Raw genomic sequence first — 15,546 nt, forward strand, 5'->3', positions numbered from 1 at the left:
AATAATGAAAGAGATCTACTTGGGCCTGTAAAATTGCCTACTCGTTTAAAGTGTGTTCATTACTTACATTTCCTGCAAAATGTTTTACCTGATTCGTTAGATGATGTGCCTTTAAATATTCGGAAAAACTTATGGTTTTTACATGATGGCTGTCCGGCCGACTTTAGCAGAAATGTACGAGACTTTTTTAATAATAACTATAAAGACCACTGGATTGGAAGAGGCGGTCCAGTTGCTTGGCCAGCAAGGTAGCCGGATTTTAATCCTTGTGATTATTGTGTTTGGGGATACATAAAAGCATTTGTTTATTCCATTCTGATACAAAATCGTGCACAACTCCAGCTAAGAATACAAGATGCTTGCAACGAATTTAGAAATAACTTTGGAATAATTCGGCGTTCTCTAAGCAAAAGGGCAAATTCATGCTTAGAGACTAATTGTCATCAATATCGAGCATCTTCTATAACTATCTACTTTTAATACTTTCTTCCTTTGTATTCTTTTCTGTTAGTTACGTTCCATCGTAATAAATAGTTTGTTTTTAAAACCCTTTAAATAAAATTTTGTTTCAATTTGATTTTTTGCTTCTTTTCTCAAACGTTTTTTATGAATTGTATGCTGCATTTATAATTTATAAAATTAATTAAAGTACCTATTAATTTAACTTTCATAACGAAAAAAAGAAATATTTTCAAATCGATTTTTCTTGAAAACGGTGTATCCTACCGACTAAGAGTATACCTTTTAGTACTAGAATACCTGAAACTTTAATAATCCACTATCACAAATGCTTAAAGACAAAAAAGTTATGCGTTAAAATAACCGTTGACTTACCCTAAACGGACGCATATGATCGGTACTAGAAATTTGCCTTCTTCTGTCTTCTTCTTCTTGTGGCATCTCCTCTAAGAAGGTTGGCAACCATCATGGCAATTCGCACTTTCGATACCGCTGCTCTAAAGAGATCAGCAGAAGTGCAGTTAAACTAAGCTCTCAAATTGTTTAACCAGGGGATGCCTCTTCTTCTTCTTCTTCCGCGGCTCCTTCTACCCAGTATTCTTCCTTGCATTATTAATTGCAACAAGTTATAACGCTCGCCCCTCATGACATGTCCCAGTTTGCAGTTATTGCAGTTTTCTGACTTTAATTGTATTTAAAACCTCTTTATATTTTCCCATTCTTCTCAACACCTCGACATTCGTGACTCTATCCACCCAACTTACTCCTCTTTATTACCAGTATTTATTACTTTATTACCTCTTTATTACCACTGAATTCGATTAACTTGACGGTTTCATCATCTTGTAATTTTATTACTCGATTTTCTGGCTCAGAAAACATAAACCGACTGACACATGTTACTGGCCTCTCTTTTCGCTCTACACTGATGCCACAGCATAGACACATTTGTTCCTTATGCTGTGCTGGCGCCAACGCGTGAAAATTAAACACATTTATCCTGAGCATGAGCAATCGTGGAATTTCCGCTTTCTAGATAACAGTTAGAGGCAAACTCACGATACCTCGTTCAGGCGTAGTCAATTATTCCGCGAAGCACGAATGTAGTTATTACGCTAGCATGCAAAAACTATCTTTTCAAGTTAACTGTAGTGTAAATAAACGTACTATTGAGTTTGCAGATACAAAGTAAAAATAATCGTCAAGTCATTAATTTCAAACTCACTGCTTCCTTAGTTTTAGATAGCACCCTGAAGTCATGAAACCAACCAGTAATCAACAAAATGAAATAAAGTTTGTAAGAAAAATAACAATAGGTACTTACAAATCGGTTTCAGGTAAACTTTGAATTTGAAGTTCATTTGGAAATAAATATGGAATAATTTTATGTGTGTGAGCTAAAAATAGAGCTTGCTTTTCAACTTGTATGGACCTTCTGTTAAAGCCAAATTCGATATGAAATTTTTTGTTATCGATGAATATTTCGTCAAACCTACAAATATAAACAAATATTAGTCATGTATTTATATACTAAACTTTTCCAGTTATCTTAGAATAGCAAGTGATGATTTCAATAATAATTTTACTTATACATAGTTCGTTATTTGGGATATTCCTACGAAGTTCGAAACCACATGTAAGCAATAATAGCGCTTTACGGATTTTAGCGGGTATTATTCTTTGATGTAATTTTAGACTTAAGTGGTGATTATAGAAAAATTATATCATTTTCAGCGCATTCCTAAATTCAAACTGGATGTTATCCAAATCTCTTTCGCAATGACTTTCTTTTCAATTGCTATAAAAACATTTTTCAGTCATTACTGAGGTATTTCACCAGTAGTGTACATTGTACATACCATATACATATACACATCATATTAGTTGATGCGATTGGTTATACAAGGGAAAGTGGAAGGAAAAGGGGAACCGGGGGGAGACAACACACGTCCTGGTTAAAAATTTTAAAGCACTAAAGTTGAAAAACAACGATAGAACTCTTCAGAACTGATGCAGACAAAGTAAAATGAGCCGTGATGATCGCTAAAGTCCTTAAAGGATGAGGCGCATGAATAAGAAAATAAACATCATGAAAAAGCTTAACTAGAGCACTGATGCGGTCCTCTTGTATCGTTTTAAGAGTTTAGCTGCTTCAATATAAGGATTAAGCCTATCTGGTCCATTGCTTTCTTAGGGTTAGCTGATTTTATAGCATGAAGAACTTGAGATTTTAAAATTTCAGGACCTTCTTGATTTACATTGCCCTGTGTGTTTGGCCTGTCATCTTTGAACGATTCAGTTATATATTTACTTCATGTTTAAACTTTTTATTGTTCAATGATAACTTCTGCATTATCTACTAAATTATTAGTACTTTTCTTATTTAACAAGCCTGCAACTTTATGAACTTTTTTGCGCATATTGATCATGTCATGCTTTTTTTCTAATTATTTTCTAATTTACTTTTCTTTATTGTCTGGCCTTATATTGTGTTCTTTGTTCAATGAGGTCTATCAATCTTCCGATTTTACTTTTGTTGACGTAATAATATTAAAATTCTATTGCTGCTGTTTTTTCTTTATTTTTTTTAGTCCGGCTCTTACATTGACGACTTAAGGGTTGTAATCAGACCCAATATCTGCTTCAGGGTATGTCGTAACTTTACTGATGAAGTTTCTAAATCTTTTGTTAAGAATAGTGTAATCTATCTGAGTTAGTATTATACGTATTCGATTAACCTTATGAGTTCTCCAAGTATACCTTATTGTGTTCTTTCTGTCTACTACCAATTTAGGTATTAAAATCGATCAATATCATTATTTCGTTGGATTTTAAGATTTTTAATGTAATACTAAACTTATTATATAGAATTTCTAAGAGAATTATGCTGTCTTTTAATAAAATAAAATTAAGGATATATTTCTCAAATTTCGATGTTACGAAAATTCCTATTCCATTCCTATACTGCTGGTCGCCGTTATCATTGCCACTATGATAAAACATTCCATCTTTGTGTCTATACGTTCCTGAGCCAGGCCATCGTAATTCGCATACATCAATAATTGACAATTTAGGCGTTTGGTCTCCCAAACAATATTTTCTAATTTACCAGAAGCATAAAGACTTCTACACTTCGGAATACTTCAAAATTTATAGAATACACCAGGAACCAGATATTGTAAAATACATTAAGATATAAATACGCGTAGTTAGAGAAGAAGAGGAAGACCCAGAACAAGGTTCCTTGATAATATCGATGAAAATATGAGAAATATGTGCTTGGCAGAAGAAGGCGATGGTTATGAAGGATTGGAGAGAAATTCTTGAGGATGCTAGGACCGATACAGGGTTGTTAAGCCAGAATAATAATAATAATAAATGCTTCTTACGTTCCGTGTGCCTATCTTTACGGTAGATTTTGCTTTTTTAAACCGGAGGATTTTTAGAACACCTTGCCCACCAAAGCGCTGTCCAGGACTAAGAGCCGAGCTCCTCTTTTTCCGCCTTAAGACTGGCTACATCGGATGTAGAGCTACTGAGTTCACCTCTCAACTAACACAGGCAGAGTGAATTTTTCTACTACCCTAAGCTACAATTTCCGACGGTTCAGTTATAAGAAATATTGCTGACCCTGCTGTTGAATATTGATATATCACCCAAATTTTTTCCATATATAGAAATTAACAACAATTATATTTTTTTACTTTTTTACTAGGACATATTCCTGTTTTTCAAATTCTTATAATGCTGTAGTTTATCTTCCATACTATATCTGGCCATTTTGGCGGTCAATGCAGATCATTTATATTGTTTATAATCAATTTTACTTATTCTTCACGTGTCATATAAGAATTATCCGATGTTGGCAATCACCACTGAGAAGGCTTCTCGATCTTCTGCCACATGGAATAATTGTCCTGCATTTGATATCTGAGTCCATTCACGGATATTCTTTAGCTAAGAAATCTATCTTCTTCCTACACCCCTACGACCTTATATGAAATTTGCTACTCTTTTTAAATCAGTTAATTAATTTTTCATTAATCGTATTTTCCTTCTTTTTCGTTGAGAACTGTCATTGTTCAGATTTAGGCGCTCAAAGCCTTCATTAAAATTCGCCCATATTTTTCTTGATCTTTTACACCATGTACCAATTGATTTGATGCTAAGCCAATTTATTTGCGAAGGTTTCAGAGTCACGAATATTTACCTCTGCCGATTCCTCTCTTTACCTCTATCTAAAGTAAAAAATTAGCGACAGTTTCCAGTCTTTGCTACCTCTCATTATAAGCTCCAAGTATTTTGAGCATTATAGGAGAAGTCATATCTCGAAGGCTTCTAGCGTGTTCATCATATTAACTTTCTTAATCTAGGTTTCATATCCGTATAGTAATATATTACACACATCACATTTTGGGAAATTAATTTAGATGTAGGTTCAGCTGATAATTGCAGAGGATAGGTTTAAGTTTTATAAATGCTGGTTTTGCCGTTTGTTTGCGTGTTTTAATTTCGTCATCAGAATTTAGTGTGTCGTTTATCCAGCATCTTAAACATTTAAAATGAATAACTTTCCGAATGGGCTGTTAGGGGGCCAACGTCTTATTTACTAACCTCAATTTTTTTTGTTTGATCTATTTATGCCAAGTCTGTTCTTGAAGGATTATCTACTAATTTGTTCTATAAGAAATTGGAGATCTTCGATAATTTTAGCCATGATCGTCGTGTCATCTGTATATCTGATGTTGTTAATAGGTTCTCCCCAAATTCGAACTACATATTGTACTTCTAAGACTTCGTTAAATATTATTTCCGAATACACGTTAAGCAAAGTTGAGAACACAATCTTGTCTGACTCATCTTTGAATAAAAATGTTGCCGATCTCGTTGTCGTTTACCAGAATAGAGGCATTTTGTTTCCAATATAATTGTTTTACAAGCCTTAGATCTTTATATTATATGTTCCCGTAATTATTTATTTCTGATGTTGGTTTAGTAGTTAACAGCTCTACACATAGTTTAGATATATTGAAATTCACTCCCTATAAATGTTATTATTCCTATTTATATATTTGTTATTGCTTTTACGTCTTACAGGCATTCTTCCTAAACTTCTTTTCACTAATTATTTCATTATATAATCTCTCTTCAATTCATTAAATTCACTCTCATTAAATTCTTAATGGGTAGACTTCCTGCACTGAGTATACCCATTAAGAATTTATTAATTTCATATTTTGATTAATATTACTATTTTATTCTTCAATAATTTACAAAACTAGCTTGTTCAGGATCAATTTATCTATAGTTGACGTTGAATACACTCTCCATATCTCTTCGTAATTTAGATATTCCATCTCCACAGTTGTATATTTTAACATCTCCCACTGTTGGTCAGTTGGTCTTGAATAAGGCTTTGGCATTTTACTTTTATGGTTCTCCCAATGACTGTGGGTTTAACTGAACTATTTGGATTATACCCCATTTATACACTCCGCTTTCAATTTTGTTTTTTAATTCTTAGTATTTCAATTTCATAGTTTGATTTCTTCTTTTCTACAGTATTGATAGTGCTTGGTTGACCTTTTTATTGTAGTCAACCATCCACTATCTAACAGATTGTTTAGTCTATTTCTTCCATTCGTACTGTATGCCCACTTCAGTTGCCCCCAAACTAACACCATAATTATTACCGACAGGTTTGAGTGTAAGATCTGGATTATGCAATCTACATAAAGTAATCTATATTATTTTATATTATATAGTTGATTTCCTATAGTAGTGTCAGCTGGACCTTTAGTCAATGCTCAGTTCCATAGACTTTTGAAATGTGCAGATCACATCATCATGATTGTGACTGTCCACCCAAGTTGTCATATGTCAGATGTCACTTTAACATTTCCGTTAAGACCAGGAGCCATTCTTTCTCCTGATGCCACCCAATATGTAGCTTCGTCGTTTTTAATAATTTTAAACTATTTGTCCTTGTGTCGCATTGTGTTAATGTATCATTTAATGTTTATGACATTCTCCATATATTTTGTCCATAAAATTTTTTATCGGCCATCAACTTCGAGTTTGTCGAAGTTGATGGCCGACTAATTTTTCTTTAGTTAGAAAAACGTTTCTTGGCTTATCTCAGATGCCTCCGAAGATGCTCTAGGAGCGAAAGTACTTGGGCAAGATTTAATAAAAAAACTGTGCTCGATATATGCCTTTTATATGATTAAAATTCATTTATTCGACCATTCAACCTTATATCACCTTATTCATATAATATTCATATTATAAATATTCCAGATTGCGAAATAATATTTTAAGTTTTACTTTCGATTAATAGTCTTTGTTTGACAATATTAATATTAAAGTATTTCTTACCTTTTATTTAATCCTAAATAAACGCTTGTTTCGAACACCTGATGAACATGTCCTTCGTACTTAATGGAATCAGTCTTATTTTCTTTTAGATAAATTCTATCATTTCTTAAAATAGACGGCCTTGCTTCGGCTAATCCAGGAACCTAGTAAAATTTATTGATTAGCAATTTCCCACTATTAAGTAGTATCGATAAGTATATTAGTATCAAATCCTCCCCTTTTTAAATTTAATGTCTGTTTCGTCCCCCCGTTTTTTAAGATTTTTAAGTGTTTTGTGTGGGTTTTCTGTGTGTCTTAAAGTGTCCTCAATTTTAATTTTTAACTTTATATATTGGACTTTACAACCATTTGCCACATATTGCAACAGAACTTTATCAAAGAAATTTGATAATTACAAGTTGATAGAATTGCACACCCACACAATTTGTACATCTATTCTCATTCATTGTCTCACAACTGTCACCTTCAAAAATAAAAATCTCAATAAATAACACACATTTCATAAATATATCTCTAGAATAAATATAATAACTTACTCTACTACATTGGATAAAATCTGTCTCCTCAAGAACTTCCCCGATTACTGTCAAACAATTACAATAGCAGACTTGAGTTCTCCAATCAACAATACAAAATAGTTTGAACCATGTTCTTTCAACCATCAATTAATAGAGTACCGGCATGTAAGTAATGTTTTATTTATTTATTCATTTATTAATTCATTACAGTTTAATAGACTATTTTACCAATTTGTGGGTCTTACCTTGTCTGCTTAAACATTTTATTCATTTTGAAAAACCACAGACATGTAATATTGGCATAATTACTGTAATTTATATAATTTATATCATCTATCTTTGTTTATCTTTATTAGACAACACCCCAATATGGGTTTATTATTTCAGCATTTATTTAACTTTCTATCGAGACCTGAAGATGCTTTGCATATTGTAGAAAGCGAAACCGGTCGTCTGAATAGTTAAATTAAATTGATTGTGAGTAAATCTAATTTATTGATTCTTTTACCTTTTGAAATGGACTCACACAAGCAACACATTCATGATTTTATATTAGTATAGTTTAGAAATTGTAGACACTAAATTCCAAGAAATGGTGATGACCATTCTCAATTATTCTTGGTCTTCCAGTGACATATAAAAAATAATTTCCAAAAGTAAGGGGTAGCGTTACTAGTATTGAATTTTTTTTACAAATTATATGTACCTATTGCAATTCTCTCCCTAAGAAATTTCTAAACAAATATGTAGGATCGGTCACAACGCAACTGAATAATTTAGACATCGGATAATATGGACTAACAAAAAGGCAAAATATACATTCAGTATGCTCAAATTAAATAAAATTAAATTAAATTTATTTACGTGAAGATGTGTAAGAGGTGAAATTATTACATCAATTACAAATTTTGTGATAAATCCTGGAATGTAGATATATCAGTTCCACAAGATCTAGTATAAGATCTAGTATTTTTATATGTAGGGGAAAGGTGGGCAAAACGGGGTACGTAAAATTTGAACTTACATATTTCATACACGGTATTAAAAATTATTTGTTTCAAGCTGTAAGCGTAATCTCTATGAAATAATAAGTAAAAAAATAATATTGCGTGACATAGTAGTTTTGACGTTTCTGATGTATACTAATATTTTGACGCATGTGTCATTTGCCCCATTTTGCCCCACCTATGGGACAGAACAGGGTACCTCCTAAAAGCTAAAGTCAGAAGGTAAAAAATATCTTTATTTTTGTATTCATAAGTATTGAACAATAAAATACATATGTATCTGTAATTATTTTCGCATAGAGCGCATAAGTGTGTAGCATCATCGTCATCTTCATCAACTCCTGCACACGAATTATGTGCCCATTTGGAGCATGATCGGCAACGAATCCACTCTTCTTCAGAGAAGTCATGGCAGTATAGACACTCATCTTCTGCAGCCTCTTCTTCACTATCAGATGAAGCAGGAGTAGGAATTGGCATTTTTTTCTGAATAGTAGATGATGTTTTTTGTTGTTTGGCTGGTTTAACAGTGCCTTTTTTATTTTTAAGCAGATTTCTTTTTACGGTTTGGTCTGCTTTTCCTTGACTTTGATTTTCAGCATTCCGCAACTCGTCCTTATATGGCGATGATGTCAAAATCAGTTTTTCCACGTTTTCGGGTAGTCCTTTTACTTGTCTGTGATACTTTGGGAATTGGCAAAATTATTTGGGGACTAGCACCTTTAAAACTACTACAATTCAGATCTGGTTGAGAAGTTGAGTAAATGGAAGATTGTGCCGAAGTCGATGGACTGAAAATATTTTGTACAATCATGGATGGTTGGGGCGAAGTTAGATGGATGAAAGTTAGATGTTGCTGGCCTGAAGGTGACTGGGCAGAATCTTTGAAAGCTGTAGTACTCTGGACTTGCATCTCCCTTGTATCATTGAGAGAAAGTTCAATGTTTGTCGTTGCAGAAGGTAAGAAATCTTCATCTTTAAAAACATTCATGTCACATGGCCAGATTCCAGTTTTTCGAAAACCATTTATAGCTATGCTCATCGCTGCAGCCTGTATAAAAGCGGCCCCAAATAACGAAGCTATCTGAAACAAGGTAACGACTTTTCGAGGATTACATCTCAACCATTTACGTACTTCATCCTCGTAGTACTTATTTAACGGTTTCATAAATGCCACGTCTAGTGGTTGAAGTCGGTGAGAACAATGGGGCGGAAAACACAACAAAATTACCCCATTATCTCGTGCAAGATCAATTAATTCCAAGCTCTTGGTATGGGTGGAGTGTCCATCTAAAACAAGCAGAATTGGTTTCTCTTTTTTGGCTCCGGTAAAAGAAATAAATCTTTGAAACCAAACAACAAACAGTTCCTTGGTCATCCCCCAAGTCTCCTGAACCTCAGCAAACGCACCCGATGGAAGTCCAGTCTGGAATTCTTGCTGCATGCGTTTTCTGGGAAAAATTAACATTGGGGGAACATATGTCCCGCTAGCGGAGAAACAAATTTTAGCGGTAACAATTTGACCTCGTTCAGCTGAAGTTAAAATTCCGACTTGACGACGTCCTTTCTTGGAAATTACTTTAGAATGACCTTTAGGATTTACTGTTAAGCCCGTTTCGTCGCAGTTATATATTCTATCCCCTGTTAACTGATGGGTATCCAAAATATTTGAAAGAAGGTCGAAAAATTGTTTTACTGCGACTTTATTAAACCCCATTGCTCTAGCTGACGAGGTAGCTTCTGGCTTTCGTAAGCTAAGATTAGGATGCCTATTCAAGAATCCTTTTACCCAGTCTAAACCTCTTTTGAATTTTTAAACGGATGAACAATATTGTTGCGTTCTGCTAAATCAAAAGCAAGTTCTCTTAATTCATTCATGGTCAGACCAAATAGTTGAGCTTCCACGGTGGTCAAATAAACTGCTAGTTCTGCTTCTTGTTCTATTGAAAAAATACATTTATAACGTCCAAGCGTTTTCTGAATTTTGTATTCGGAATTGTTTCGCTTTTTTTTAACGTAGCGCTCTAATGTTGTTTGGGGTATATTAAATTGCTCAGCCGCTTTCTTATATCCCATGAAACCATCTATAACTAGTTGCACTGCCTCGTGCATCTGTTGTTCACTCCAATTTTGTTGTCGATCTGTTTTTCTTTTATAATTTCTTACCATTATTATCTGAAGAAAAATAAAATGTAATTAGAATAATCAAACACCAAACATATCAATTCATGGGGCAAAATGGCAAAATGGGGTAGTACCCCATTTTGCCCTACCTTGTTTTGCCCCAGCTGCATATTTGTGATTATAGTGCAATAATAAATTTAATAACACTTGAAACGTAATAATACTAACAAAATTATAAGTTCACACCTTAGACAATGACATGAAATAAATAGCTATTGAGTGAATATAGTTCCAGTCTACTTACTTTTGTAAACGAAATATGTAAATATTGCAATACCACTATCAATCCTCACTATTCAACGAATTCATCGACTTTGGCGCGCTGTACAGCCAAACGGCGGCATCAGGTGATGTCGTACCACGTGAACACGAAATTCCTGGAGATGTAGCTCAATTGCACTAGTGGTTTGGAAAATAAGAGGGGTACCCCGTTTTGCCACACTACCCCGTTTTGCCCCCCCGCCCCTATATATATATATATATATATATATATATATATATATATATATATATATATATATATGCTTCTTACAACTATCAAAGATATCAAAGAGATATAATATACAAATATACGCCCCAACGATTACTCACATTGACGAAGAAATAGAGGAACTCTACAGTAACATAAATGAAGCATTAAATAGCAATAAAAGTCATTTCAAGTATTTAATTGGTGACTTTAATGCCAAAGTAGGAAAGAAACGATAAAGAACAAGTGGTGGGAAAGTATGGAGTCGGTGATAGAAATGAGTGAGGAGAAAGACTAGTTCAGTTTGCACACTACCAAAACATGCCAATTGCAAATACATTCTTTAAGAAAAAATCGAACAGAAAATGGACTTGGGTAGCACCAAATGGAAACACTAAGAACGAAATTGACTTTATTCTAACCAACAAGATCGCTACAATAAAAGATAGTGTAATAAATAAATTTCAAACAGGCAGACTAATCAGAGCACAAATTGTTCTAGATCTGAAACTAGAAAGAATAAAATTAATCACAAAACTAAGAGTAACCGGTATAAATATTAACAATCTAAAAGAAAACTCAGATCACTACCAAAGGACAATTGATGAAAGATTACATGACTAAATCGACAGCTCTCAATTAATTGAAATTATCCTTGATAGCGCTAAAGAAATCGGAGGCCCGCAACAACCAAATAAACATAGTAAACTCTCTAATACTAAGCTAAAATTAACTAAAATAATGCTAAAACAAAGAAGGGAAATGAAAGTAAGTAGCAACATACAGAGAATACAATACACTGAAATTTGTAAGACAATAAGGAAAAGTATTAAGGAAGACATAAGAAAGTACAATGAAAGACTGGTAGAAAATGCAATCGAAAACAGGAAAAACTATAAGAAAACAAGAAAATCATTAATCATTGGAAAGAAACACATCGTTGCTCTAACAAACGAGAACACCAGAATTACAGACAGAAATGAAATAATACAACTCGTGACTAAATTCTACAGCGAACTTATACAAAGCTCCTGACACACTTGAAGAAGTAATCAGTAATCAAGAAGTTGTACCCGAAGTCCTTCCGGAAGAAGTAGAATCAATAATTACAAAAATGAAAAGCGGTAAAGTAGCTGGAATAGATGTTATAGCAGTGGAGCTGCTAAAATATGCTGGTAATAAAACCTGGAAAACCTTATCAGGCATATTTACAGACTGCCTAAGATCGAGATGCACACCAGACCACTAGAATACAGCAAACATAATTCTCATTCACAAGAAAGATAGCGAACAGGATATCAAAAACTACAGATCTGTAAGTCTACTACCAATCGTATACAAGATATTCACAAAGATCATCAACAACAGATTAACAAACGCATTAGATGCTGCACAGCCAAGAGAACAAGCTGGCTTCAGAAGTGGATTTGGTACAATAGATCATATTTATACACTTCGAGAACTAATGAGTAGAGCTAAAGAATATGAAATACCGCTAGCATTAACCTTCATAGATTTCGAGAGTGCTTTCGATTCTATATACCCAAGGCAGTAATAGAAGATTTGAGCAACCAAGGCATTGACAAACCGTATATAGAAACTTTAGCAAATATATGCAGACAAGCAAAAGCTAATGTAAAAATTTATGAAAACACCCCAGAATTTAAATGTCCAAAAGACCAAACATACCTGTTATACTAGGTCAAGCAACCAGACGACTAGAAGAATAATAATTGACGATTTGGAACTGGAAGGTATGGATACCTTCATATACCTAGGCTCGCTGTTGGCTAAAGATAACAACGTCGGCGAAGAAATTTAAAGAATGATAGTGCTTGCTTGCAAGTGTTACTATGGCTTAAGAAGACAGATGGCCTCAAAACTACCCAGAATTAAAATGACCATTTGTAAATCACTAATAAGACCAGTGCTAACATATGGAGCAGAAACGTGGTCACTTACACAGAAGGACCAAGAACTGCTTAAACGTTTCGAGCGAAAAATCCTAAGTCGAATAAATGGAGGAATAAAAGAGCAAAACTTGTAGCATTAGCGTTGGAACTTTGAGTTGTATAGAAGTTTCGGGGAACCTGACGTTGTAAAATTCATTAAGGTATCACGTCGTATGAGGACCGATGGGACAACAAGCCCAAGGAAGAGCGAGACTTAGGTATGAAGACAACTTAGAAGACGATTTAAAATCTATTGGAGTAAGCATGGAGAAAATTTGCCAAAGACAGAGGTGAATGGAGGATTATTCTGAAGAAAGCTTTGGCTCGTAACAATCTGTGATCGATTTTAAACGATTGAAAAATATAATTATTATTTGGGAATATATATGTGAATGAAAAAGTTTATTTATCAAAATTAATTTAAGTAAGAATTAAGAAAGCCGGAAATACTTATGTGAACATGAAAATAATATTAACTAGCCGACACTAGGCTATGAGAAATAAAGATCTACGAAAACTAAAAAAAGTGACAACAAAGCAAAACTAGAAACATGAAAATAAAGTGCATTGTGATTAAAGTGAAGATAGACAGTGAACAGAGTAATAAAAAAATGTCCTGTAAGTTGTAACATGTAGACGAACTGTCCGAACGTGATCAAATACGAGGCAGTTAAAGAAACCAATTAAAAAAAAGATAGAATAACAATAATATTCAAGATTTGGTTTTAACTAACACACATCAAGTTGAAGACAAATAGTACAAACGTGAAAATGAAGAACTAAAAATTACTAAACTTACCAATTTTCCGCAGTAACATAAATCGCTGTGCAACTTTTTGCATTCGAATCGGAAAAGAATCAGAAAAGTTTGTGAATAAGATTCATGGTGGTAAAATAAAAATTGCATTTTGTGTATAAGAAAAATGCATTTCCAAAGTACATAGAAAATGAAAAATGTGCAACTCAGAAAGTATTAGCCGGATTGAGTTTAATTTTATTACTCTGAAGTTGTTTGAAGATAAAGATGGTCCTTGAGCTACCTGGTGGCCAGGATGGACCTCGTCTTCTGGTGTATGTTAATTTCATTCTAAATCAGTAAACAGTTATTACTAGGGATGTTCTCGAGGTCACTGAACACGAATATGGTAACAATGATGATCCTCGAGCTACCTGGTGCCCAGGGTGGACCTCGCCTCCTGTAGTTTTACGTTATTTTCATTCGAAATCAGTAAAAATTCTTTACTTGGAGGTTTTGAGGTCTCTGAATACGAATATTATGACGGAGATGGTCTTCAAGCTATATGGTGCTCAGGGTGACTTCTTCTTCAGTTCTATGTTAATAAAAATTGTAAATAACAAATTAACAAAGAACTTCAAGAGACGAGGTTCACGCTGGGCAATAGATACCTTGGAGATCATCGCCGTCGCAAAGCGATCCATAAAACCTTCCAAGTAATGACTTTCGGCTGTTTTCGAATGAAAATAACATCAAACTCTAGAAGAAAGGACCATCCTGGGCCCGAAAGTTGCCCGAAGACCATCGTGGTTATCACATTTTTATTCAGTGACCTCGAAAACCCATCAGTAATAATTGTCGTCAAATTTATAAAATTAACATACTCCAGGAGACGTGATCCACCCTGGGCACCAGGTAGTTCGAGGACTATCGCCTTTATCATATTCGTATCCAGCGACCTCGAAAATCCCTGAGTAACAAAATTGAACTTAATTCTGTCGATATATTCTTAGCTGAAAGTTTTTCATTTTCCTGTACTTTAAAAATGCATCTTCCTTATGCACAAAATACAAATTTCAGTTAACCGCCATGACTTTTATTCGCAAACTTTTCTGACACCTACCTGAATCGAATGCAGAAAGTTTCACAGCGATTCATTTGCTGCGGAAAATTGGTAGGTTTGTGCTTTATGTCTAGGCTTACAAGGAAAAAATAACTTAATGATATCTTAATTTAAATAAATTGAAATTTCGACGATTTAAAGAAATAGCCGGTATTTCAGTTTTCAATCAGCTTGAACATATATTTATGATTAGTTGTTGTTTTCTATTAATTATTTAATATAAATTTCATATCCAACAAAACGTTATTTTTACCTCTAGTTCGTATAAAGATTTTCCCTTCACTTTCTTTAATGTCGATGTGGTATCATAATTTCTAATATCTATTCTTAACTGATTTTCTTCTATATGTAATAGTTTTTCAAGGTTGGTAAAATAGTTGGTTTCTTCAATGCCGGGAATAACATTCAACACCCGACTAAATTCTTTGTAATCTTTCTGTCGTGCTCTCATACCAAATTCTGGATATTTCGTTAATAATCTTTTAAATCTCTCTTCTAATCTATGGGGTATTTTAAAGTCCTTCAATGGTAATTTCTCAGTGTAGTATGATTTAAGCCTATAATAAGAGAGTTAGTTTTTAGCTTACAAATAATATATATATATATATATATATATATATATATATATATATATATATATATATATATATATATATATATATATATATATATATATATGTGGCAGCCAGACGGTTAAATTAGCCGCTCGATTAAACAGCT

The 15,546-nt window shown here is 33.6% G+C and overlaps 1 protein-coding gene across 1 annotated transcript in view; it reads right to left on the reverse strand.

The window, feature by feature from the left end:
* The window catches only part of LOC140439813 (putative helicase mov-10-B.1), a 93,276-nt gene that overhangs the window by 29,717 nt on the left and 48,013 nt on the right, over window positions 1–15,546 (reverse strand). The window contains exons 6-8 of the mRNA XM_072529964.1: window positions 15,080–15,383; window positions 6,838–6,980; window positions 1,784–1,951 (exon numbers count right to left, since the gene is read on the reverse strand). Coding sequence (XP_072386065.1) covers window positions 1,784–1,951; window positions 6,838–6,980; window positions 15,080–15,383 — 615 coding nt within the window. The remainder of the gene's footprint in view (window positions 1–1,783; window positions 1,952–6,837; window positions 6,981–15,079; window positions 15,384–15,546) is intronic.

Source organism: Diabrotica undecimpunctata, chromosome 4 (assembly GCF_040954645.1).
Source record: "Diabrotica undecimpunctata isolate CICGRU chromosome 4, icDiaUnde3, whole genome shotgun sequence".
NCBI classification, from domain to species: domain Eukaryota; kingdom Metazoa; phylum Arthropoda; class Insecta; order Coleoptera; family Chrysomelidae; genus Diabrotica; species Diabrotica undecimpunctata.